Source organism: Carex rostrata, chromosome 1 (assembly GCF_964058835.1).
Source record: "Carex rostrata chromosome 1, lpCarRost1.2, whole genome shotgun sequence".
NCBI classification, from domain to species: domain Eukaryota; kingdom Viridiplantae; phylum Streptophyta; class Magnoliopsida; order Poales; family Cyperaceae; genus Carex; species Carex rostrata.
Genome location: NC_135918.1, coordinates 19,270,505 through 19,280,238, shown reverse-complemented (window position 1 = coordinate 19,280,238; position 9,734 = coordinate 19,270,505). Strand labels below are relative to the sequence as shown.

Below are 9,734 nucleotides of genomic sequence, written 5' to 3'. Positions count from 1 at the left end.
ATGAGTACAAAGAAAAACGTAGAAAAGATACATGATTATCTTGGAGCAATAATCGAGGGTGTCAATAATGCTCTGTCAGTGGTTTGATACTTTGATTCCCTACAGACCGACCAGAAATACGTATCATACTCACCTTCATTGTTCTTGGGGCCTTCACACAAGAAAAAATGGGCCTGATCTGTTACATACATAGAAAATAACATCTAAGATGCTATATCAACATGGAGGTACACTAATTCATTTGGAATCAAGACGTCCGACACTCTGACTTAACAAATCCAGCTCGAACAACAAACATTATATTGTGCTGTATATCCAATTTCTTTCTGTATGCATCTCATTTCGAATTTATGTAAACTCTCACATGAAACTTATTTGAAATTATATATACTCTTACTACAATGTCCAAGCATATAAAATCTGCAAGAAATTGCAGGGGAGTATAGATAAAATTTGCCTTTTAAGAGGAAAAAACTTAGATGAATTTTGATATAAAATTAGTAATGGACCTGAATGTATAATGACATTAAAGGGGAGATCTCCTTTTTAATATTGCCCTTAATAATCCCATATATTTTCTCTCGCCATAAACCGGTAGCTGCTGCATGAAAAGCAAGGCAGGGTACTTGGCCTCTACTACACGCACAAACTCTGTACCTTCAAATTTAAGTTGATGTTTCATAGCTCTGCATAACAAACAAGACAAAATAATGTATATTATGTACGAATATTTTCCTCAACCACTAAATAATGACATATATATATATATATATATAGAGTAATGCTGGGGTGCTATGGATAGCATAGAGGCCTCTATGCTACGGCTCAATATTCAAGTTTTCAAAATCCAAACGGTCGATCCGAACCGTTCATCTTATTCTCCATATTAATATCTGCTTGGAGACCAAATTTTATAATTTTCTGAATTTTTTTACTATTTATTAAGTCACTTTGAAAATCGCTAATCCAACGGTTTTACTGTTTTGTGTAGCCACCGTTAGATCAACAATTTTGTAAAATACTTAATAAATAGTAAAAAAATTCAGAAAAATGTAAAATTTGGTCTCCAAGCAGATATTAATATGGAGAATAAGACACTACAGCAAATATGAGTTTCAGCGACCGGAATTCCGGTCGCTGAAACTAATAGCGCCGGTCGCTGATACTCAATCCGGTCGCTGAAAGTTGATTCCGGTCGCTGATTCGCCGGTCGCTGAAAGCCTTGTCGCAGATACTCTTTTGATGATGTCACCGGTCGCTGAATGACGTCAGCCGGTCGCTGATAATTTTTCTGCGACCAATTGTTTTTGTCGCTGTTATTTTTGCTGACGTCAAAAAAAAGGGTATCTGCGGCCAAACAAGCGGTCGTTGATAGTCAAAACCGGTCGCTGATGCTTCTATCGGCATTTTTTTTGTATATTTTGTTTTTTACATTTCTCCATGCCATTTCAACATACAACATTACATCAAAAAACATAAATAAGAGAACAAATAACATAATAATTCCACATTAATTTATATCACATTTACATAATTCAAATTTTACTAAATAACACAATATTAATATCACATTTTCACAATACTAATTACATGAGCTAATTCCACAAACACTAAAATTTTCTTGTGACCTAGAATTAATTGATAACCTGTTTAATTATGTTCTTGTTGACAAGCTGTAGATGGTATGCCTGAAAAAAGATCCAATTACATCTGTTACATCATGCTTAATTCTGAAGCACTAATTATTATAATCAAGCATTCAAAATTTTGGTGTGGAAGCAATAACTTCATATCTCATCATGTTAAGATATTCTAATTAAAACCCCCATATATACAAAGAGCAAGATTTGCATATCAATCAATCTATCAGCATAGAAAACTAGAGATTAATAATTACAAATGGTTGAAAGTTTATTGTGTTTGCTACTTAAAAATATCATTTAATTTCTTTGTTTGATTTATATATATCATACTTAATAGTACCTTTCTAACATGTATTTCTGTCAAGGCTGTCTCCAACTTCTTCTCTGCAGTCTTGAATTCTTTAGCATGTAATTCAATTGACAAGGCACTCAACTGGTACAAGAGATGCACAAGATGACCAGTATCAGAAAATTGAATAGAACAATCAGCTACAGGGACCAAATGACAAAACCAAGGATACAGTCAAATAAAGGACTTCAAAACACACAATTAGACCAAACAATTTATATTTTTAGGATTTTTTAAGCATTTTTTAAGCATTTTTAAATTTCACATTCTCAAAATACAAAAACTGCTTATTTCTGGATTATTTACCAAATCTGCCCCCGTCTTTCAAGCACTGTTAAGTGCTGTTCTGCATTTCTAAAAATTCTAAAAATTGGCAAAACTACTTAAATAAAGTATGTGCAGGTATCAAATAAAGTACCTCGTCTCCTGGGTTTCATATTCGGGTGAAGTCGCAAGGCTAAGTTTTTGTATGCCTTCTTTATCTCTTACTGTGTTGCTATTCTCTCTACCCCTAAAATATGTTAATAAAAATAGCAATTAATTAGTAATTAATTCACCTAGAGTTCCCCTTGCATAGTTGCATAATTAGTAATTAATTCAAGTGTATTTCAGCTAAAACAATTAAAAAAAATGCCCTTAAACTTTTTTAAAGCACTACAGGCCCTTGTATCACAAAAGTTGTGATGTTATATAAATTTAACATCTACAGGCCCTTGTACTACATCTTCTTTATTTTCCTGCACAAGCTCAGTAGCAGTACATACCAGTAAGAACTGATTTCTGAAAGAAAAAAAAAACATATGAACCCAACAGCACAAGCTCAGTAGCAGTACATACCTATAAATCTCTTTTAGATGGGCTGTGCAAGAATAGTGAAATTACTCAATTTCAGGTCCAAATAACACAATCCCTCAACGTATCTACCGCACTTGGTCGATTCCTATTTTCTGTTGGCTTTTGGTATAGCTCAAGATGCAAATGAAATTAATTACCTCACTACTTAAACACACAATAAATCATGCCAAAGCATTTGTAAAATTAACAGTGCTAGATCAGTTAACCCAGTACCCGGGTCTGTCTAAGTTGTATTTACCAGAGCAACTCAAAACCCAATCCCAAATTGAGCCAAAAAGGTTAATTCAGAATGTAAAACCAAAGTAAATTATATTCCTAGAAACTAACACAAACCTAAAACAGTACTACCAATCAATTGAACTCTGTCATTACTAAACAGCTCAAGAACCAAATGAGGTGTCAAAGAAGTTGATCCCAAGGTCGAAATTGATTAACGATAAAAAAAAAAAAAATTAGACTAAATTTAAGAGGAAACTGTGAGCAAACTCAGTTCCGACAACAACCGTACCTTTTCTAGTTATCGCCGAGAAAACCGGTGCTAACAGTTCCTTCTTCTTCCGCTCGACTTTGCTGCGCTCCTTTCTGCACAAATTTCCTGCGCAAGTCTTCTGCCAAAATTGCGATTGGGGAAAAAGAGAGAGGCGAGAGAAGCTATCGGCGCACCATTTGGAAAAAGGATCGGCGGATCGGCGTAGATTTTTTTTTTTTTTTGGCTAACCTAAACCTAAAACGCGGGAGGAAAAAGAGAGAGGCGAGAGAGGCGCGTTTTTCTTTTTTGTCTCCGATGCTTTAACTCTTTTTTTTGTTTTTTTGTTTTTTGAGTGTTTTCAGCGACCGGCGACTAGACCGGTCTCTGATACCGGTCGCTGAAAACTAATTTTGTTGTAGTGAGATGAACGGTTCGGATCGACCGTTTGGATTTTGAAAACTTGAATATTGAGCCGTAGCATAGAGGCCTCTATGCTATCCATAGCACCCAAGCCTTACTCTATATATATATATATATATATATACACTTGTACTTGAGCCATACTGCCAAATAAAGATGTAAGTGAGGACCTTAAAAAAATGTAAGTGAGGCTTTGAGGCTCTTTTGAGGAAAGAGTAGACATGATGTTCGTGATAGCCAATAGGCAAGATTCTTAGTGTGCTCCTTATTCTGCAAATATAACATTCACAAATTAAATGTCATTCTTTTAAAAACAGAGACCAAATTAGGATGAAAACAGTTATCGATCATTCCCATGTTGGTATACCATCATTACAATAGATTATATTTCAAGTTTGTTATGGGATATATTTTGCTTCAAGTACAAAAAGATCCACAAAATAGTTGTATTTGTATAAACTCTAATAATCAGACTGAAAGAGTAACCTAGCTCCATGGCAGAGACAACTAGCTGCCTCAATAGACTTCCAATTCAAAAGGCACATGTAAATGTGGTAGCTGCTGCAACTGGCTTGTCCTAGCTGAATCTCAGATTCTTACCCACACAGTTTTTGAGTGTATCAGCAGTCTCCTGCACAGATCAAATTAATTATATCAAAACCAATTAACAATTAAAATCAAACAAATCATTATGCTCGTAACTAATGCAGTACAAAACAAGATTAATGGTTAAATAAGATAATTTACGCTTAACTGCAATTAGCCTTCTTTCATATTACATATTGAATTTGTTTAGAAATGAGAATTAAGTCTACCAGAAGTTGTGTTCCAAATAAAATAATATTTCAAAATATATAAAAAAAATACAGAATTATACTCCGCAGTCTGCACAAAGGAATATATGAAGCCACTTGTCTTGATCCTGACACTTTCGGACAACACTGAACTTTTATCACTATCACCATCATCAAAAGTTTGTGTTTGCTACATCACTCGGCTATTGGCCCCATGAGGTGGCTTCATATAGTGACTACATTTGCAATTTATTTTCATGTCAAATCCCACACAAATAAATTTAGGGATTTTTTTTATTTTCTTATATCCAAATGGTGTAGGATAATTACTAATTGCTGTTGAATTAATATTTCTAAATCCCAGCAATATCAGCCTGCCTCCATTCAACTAAAAAGTAAATCCCACAAATATCATTGTAAAATTAAAAGAAAAAATACAAGTACAAATCTCAAAATTGGAATCTCAAATGCAATTAGCCCTTTGTTCTTAAGCACAAATTGAACTAGTTCAGAAATCAGAATAGCCGTAAGCAGAGCATTCGGGCAAACAAATTACAATTTTTTCCAATTTACAAGCGAAATATGAATCATGCATAATTTTCAAAAAAAGCATGTGCGTGTATGTGTGTGTGTGGGGGTCTTATTGGCATATACGCTCTAATACTGTTTTTGGATTGCACCAAAGTTACTAAATTGTCCTATATTTATAATATTCTACGTGAGAAGATTTCTCTGTCTTACTCTATAAAATATGAGAAAATGAAAAATTATATAGCAAGTAGATAACGTACCTTTCAAATGAAGATATCTTTAGGACTGCACAGACAAACAAGGGATTTTGCATGATGAAATCAATCGATCTAGTTAGATCTCAATTATTTACCAATTGTATATCAGAGATTAACTGCGAGTGCTTGCCCTTCTTTCGGACATCCATTTTTCCAAGAGGGGACACGCATCGATCCTTAAATAATCAAGACTTCTTAATCGCTGTAATAGGCCTTCTGGAAGGATCCTTATTTTGGGGCACCTCCATATTTTAAGATCCTTGAGTGCTTCAAGCCCTTGCATCCCTTCCGGCAGAGATGATAGGTTGATGCATTCCGCAATATGGAGCATTTCAAGAGCAATGAGGCATCCTATGCTTGATGGAATGGAGTTCAAACTTTCTAAGAAAACAATTTCTAGCTGTTTGAGAGCCACCAGACTACCTAACCATTCTGGTAAGCATTCTAGCATTGGACACCAATTAATTTTCAATTTCTCAAGGGATCTCGGGAGTTTGGGAATTTCAGCCATCTTCGGGCAATTAAAAATTGTAAAATATTTAAGTTTGGGCAATAGGGAATGCCTTGTTGGTGTCTCTGACAGGGGCTCCGACGGTGATCCGAGAAAGTTTGTGCAACTACTAACATCCATCTTTCGTAGGTAGATGAGATTACTGAGCTCTTCCTCTGGCCAAGAGGTAAAACTGTCACAATCTTCAATCTCAAGGACTTCAACAAATCTGAAGCACTTCCAAACCCATAAGTTGCATGAAGATATCTTTAGTTGAAAAAGAGCTGTTGTATTAACATCAACACTCAACTCCTCACTTTCACTTCCCATTGTTGGTGGTATGATGTGGTTGAATCCACTGATATGTAAATACTGGAGAGACACCCAAGGTTTAAAAGAAAGATTTTCAATTGGAAGGTACGACAGGGCCTTGTTTCCTTGAACTTCCATTGTTTTCAGTAAAGGTGTGACAGGTATGGCACTTAGCTTGGGACATTCCTTGATCGACAGATAACTTAGCACAGGAAAAATTAGCAGTGACTTATTTCCAATATCCCCTTCATACCAGCTAACCAAATTTGCCATTTCATATAAATAGAAGGATTTCAGTGAAGGAAAAGTTATAACTGAAACTTCACCACCTTCCGCACTCATAAATACACCACAACAGAGTTGCCTCAAATTATCCATACACTCTATGTGCAAGACTTGGAGAAGAGGTAGCCTATGTAATGGTGGTAAATTGGTGCACCTTCTACATTCAATTATAGATAGCTCAACAAGGTTTTCCAATCCTGTCATCCAGATGGGAAAATTATCACATATATATCCATTGATTTCAAGAGCCTTTAACTTACTACAAGGTTTAAGAGCATCCAGCACGTCAAAAGGATCAACTACAATTGTCTTTTTTGCATTCCCCAACAAAGATTCGACATCCGGTACAGAATAGTTACGCTTATGCATTCCCCAACAAAGAGTCAAACGATCCAAATTTGGTTTAGATGCCATATTTGCCTTTTTTGCATCTCTAACATCACTAATTTCCCTTAGATTATACACCTCTAGTTGGCCTCCTAGATTTAAGGTATTGAGATCCCCAATTTTGTTTCCTTCACCAATGCCTACTATGTAATATGATATTGTCTGTAAAAATTTTAGCTCTCCCAGGCTTGGTGGCATGCTCTGCAATTGAGAGCAACCATCAATGTAGAGATGCCGAAGGCTCGTCATATATCTCATTCCTTTAGGCAGTTCGGAAAGAGAATAACAATCAGAGAGGCTAAAAGTTTGCAAAAGATAAAGCGTGGTAATTGCATCCGGTAATGTTTCCATATAAGTGCAGGAAAGATTAAGATATCTTAGGTGCTTTAACTTTCCAAAGGGTATTGCCATCTCCAGTTTTTTAAGGTCTCCAGGAAGGTCTAATACTCGCAAGGAGTTGGACTTTGGAACTTTAATTTTCTCCTTTGTGTCTCTCTTGCCACGTTTATAAAAAATGAAACTACGGGCAACAGGAAAGCATTCAATGGCTTCATCGACATGCATGGGAAGACATTCCCATGAGATATGTCTCACATTGCATTGTGGTGTATTATGAATCTGTGATGATTCTTGCAATGAAAGACATTCATCTTTCATCACGGACTGAGCAAGGTCGTGCATAAGATCGTGCATTTTGCATGTGGTCCAATTAGATTGATATCCAGGCCAACTCGTCGAAAATTGTTTAACATCTTGGAAGAAGGACCTCCAAGCCAACTCGTCGAAAATATCACTACCCGTCATTTCTAGGTTGCCCGGCATTTCAGACGGAATAAATCCATTGGCCATCCAATACTGCACCAATTTTTCTTTTTCCATCACAAAATCCTTTGGAAAAACCGCACAGAAGGCAAAACATTGTTTCATGTATGAAGGCAAGTGGTCGTAGCTTAGCCTCAGTATGGGTAAAACCTCATTATTAGCAAGCTTATGTTTCCATGTTGTGCTTTGTTCGAGTACTGCTGACCACTCACGTGTGTCATGCTTATTACTCATTAAGCCACCGAGTGTTTTAATGGCTAGCGGTAGTCCCCCACAATTTTTCACCAAGTTCTTGCCAATCTCAACTAGCAATAGTCGCTCCTTTACCCCCTTTGTAAATGCCCTCTTGTGAAATAGGTTCCACGAATCCTCCTCACCTAAGCATCCCAAATTGTTACTCTGCACCGCGCCCATTATAGATGCCACTGTAACGTTCCTTGTAGTAACTAGTACGGTGCTCCCTAAATGACCACAGTTCAAAAGAACTCTTAGTTGTTCCCACTTATCCTCTTTATCATTCCAAACATCATCCAATACAAGAAGATATCGTTGTCCGCTTATCTCCTTACGTAAACGATTCTGGAGCAGCTCCATGTTGTCACAGGGAACATTGGAGTCTCCTTTAATCACGGTATCGATGATCAATTTAATGAGATGGAGAACTTCAAATTTCTCAGACACACAAACCCAGATGAGTAATTTGAAGTGTTGTTTTACCCGAGGATCATTATAGACCATCTTTGCAAGGGTGGTTTTTCCGAGCCCCCCCATGCCAACAATTGGTAAGACTGTGAGTTTATTAGTCGGACTCGCCTCAGTTAATAATTTCACTAATTTTTCCTTATCTTCCCCCCTCCCTACAACCTCCGACTCAATTACATAAGAATGGGTTGGGTCACGATTAACAACTGGTTGATCTTTCCGGCCTTGAACAAACTTAAACCTCTTCATCTCAGTGACAAGATCATCAATTCTCCCCACAACATCCTTCAACTTTCTACTCATCTTGAACCGAAACAGACCTGGAAACCGAACAATTCCCTTGCCTGCCTTGTGCCCGCGTTTGACAGCATCCTGACGTAGCTCCTCATAACGGAACTCATCAAGAACATCATCTGCATCATAGGCAGCTGATTTTAGGTTGGCCAGCCAGGATTTCATGGCCGGTTTAGATTGTCGTGAAGCTTGTTCCTCGGCATCGGTAAGTACGTCCTGGACAGCAAGCAGCTTGTCTTGAAGCTTCTTGCACTGGTCATCAATGCCCCACATCATGCCGACATGCTGCGCCAGTAAATCTGCTGATTTCCCCATCAGGATTGGGATCAGAGCTGATAGCAGCAGGTCTGCCATTGCTGATTTGAAAATTGGAAGTTAAAAACTTAAACGATAATAAAGAAGAAGATAGAGAGTTTGGAAAAGAGATATGGGTTAGAGAACTGTAAATTTTGTGATTCACAGTTCCATTCAAGTGTCGAGGCAAGATCCACAGTTAAGAATTAATTTTTATTATATCTTTGTATTGTAAACACGTACCAAAATAGTGATTGAGAGAACAGATTGACAATGAAGATAGCAAAATGCAGATTGAGTAATAAGCAAAAGTGTTTGACAAAAATATTTGTGATGTTAATAAGCAAGAGAGATGAGAAATAGAGATTTGGAAAATATAAACACATACTCTACGGCAAGAGATCAGAGAGAGTCCGAAACAGAGATTGCAAGATAGATTGAATAGAGATAGCTGGGGATTGAATTTGGTTGTGTAAAAGGTGGATAGAACGCACGAGTCTAGAACTCTAGATCTTGACTTTAAAATCTCAAGTCTTCTGCATTATTGTAGAATGACAGATGCTATGTTGGCATTCACAGAGTTACAATATATGAATACAAACAAGTAGTTGTCTGGTACCGAATTTTTTATTAATATATATCCAAATTTTATATTAAATTTAAAAAAATATCCGAACCGGCTGTTATTTTCGAAATCTACCCATTCCAGAAATTTTTTTTCCGGAAACTCGGTTCTAACTCCGGAAAAAAAATTTCCGGAATTAGGATTTTTTTTTTGCTATTTCCGGATTTAGTTTTTTTTTTTTTTTCTATTTCCGGAAAAAAAATTT

The 9,734-nt window shown here is 36.6% G+C and overlaps 1 protein-coding gene across 1 annotated transcript; it reads right to left on the bottom strand.

Annotated features, from left to right (window-relative positions):
- Positions 1 to 323: 323 nt before the first annotated feature.
- LOC144572694 (disease resistance protein RGA2-like) lies at positions 324 to 9,353 on the bottom strand. The gene is made up of 4 exons (XM_078322392.1): positions 9,293 to 9,353; positions 5,322 to 8,966; positions 4,223 to 4,367; positions 324 to 686 (listed from the first exon to the last, which is right to left on the bottom strand). Exon 2 carries the CDS (start codon positions 8,962 to 8,964, stop codon positions 5,431 to 5,433), a length of 3,534 nt encoding a protein of 1,177 aa, XP_078178518.1. The 5' UTR covers positions 8,965 to 8,966; positions 9,293 to 9,353; the 3' UTR covers positions 324 to 686; positions 4,223 to 4,367; positions 5,322 to 5,430.
- Positions 9,354 to 9,734: the final 381 nt, after the last annotated feature.

Excerpts from the sequence above, each read along its gene's own strand:
- LOC144572694 (XM_078322392.1), bottom strand. The coding sequence starts at position 8,964 with ATGGCAGACCTGCTGCTATCAGCTCTGATCCCAATCCTGATGGGGAAA.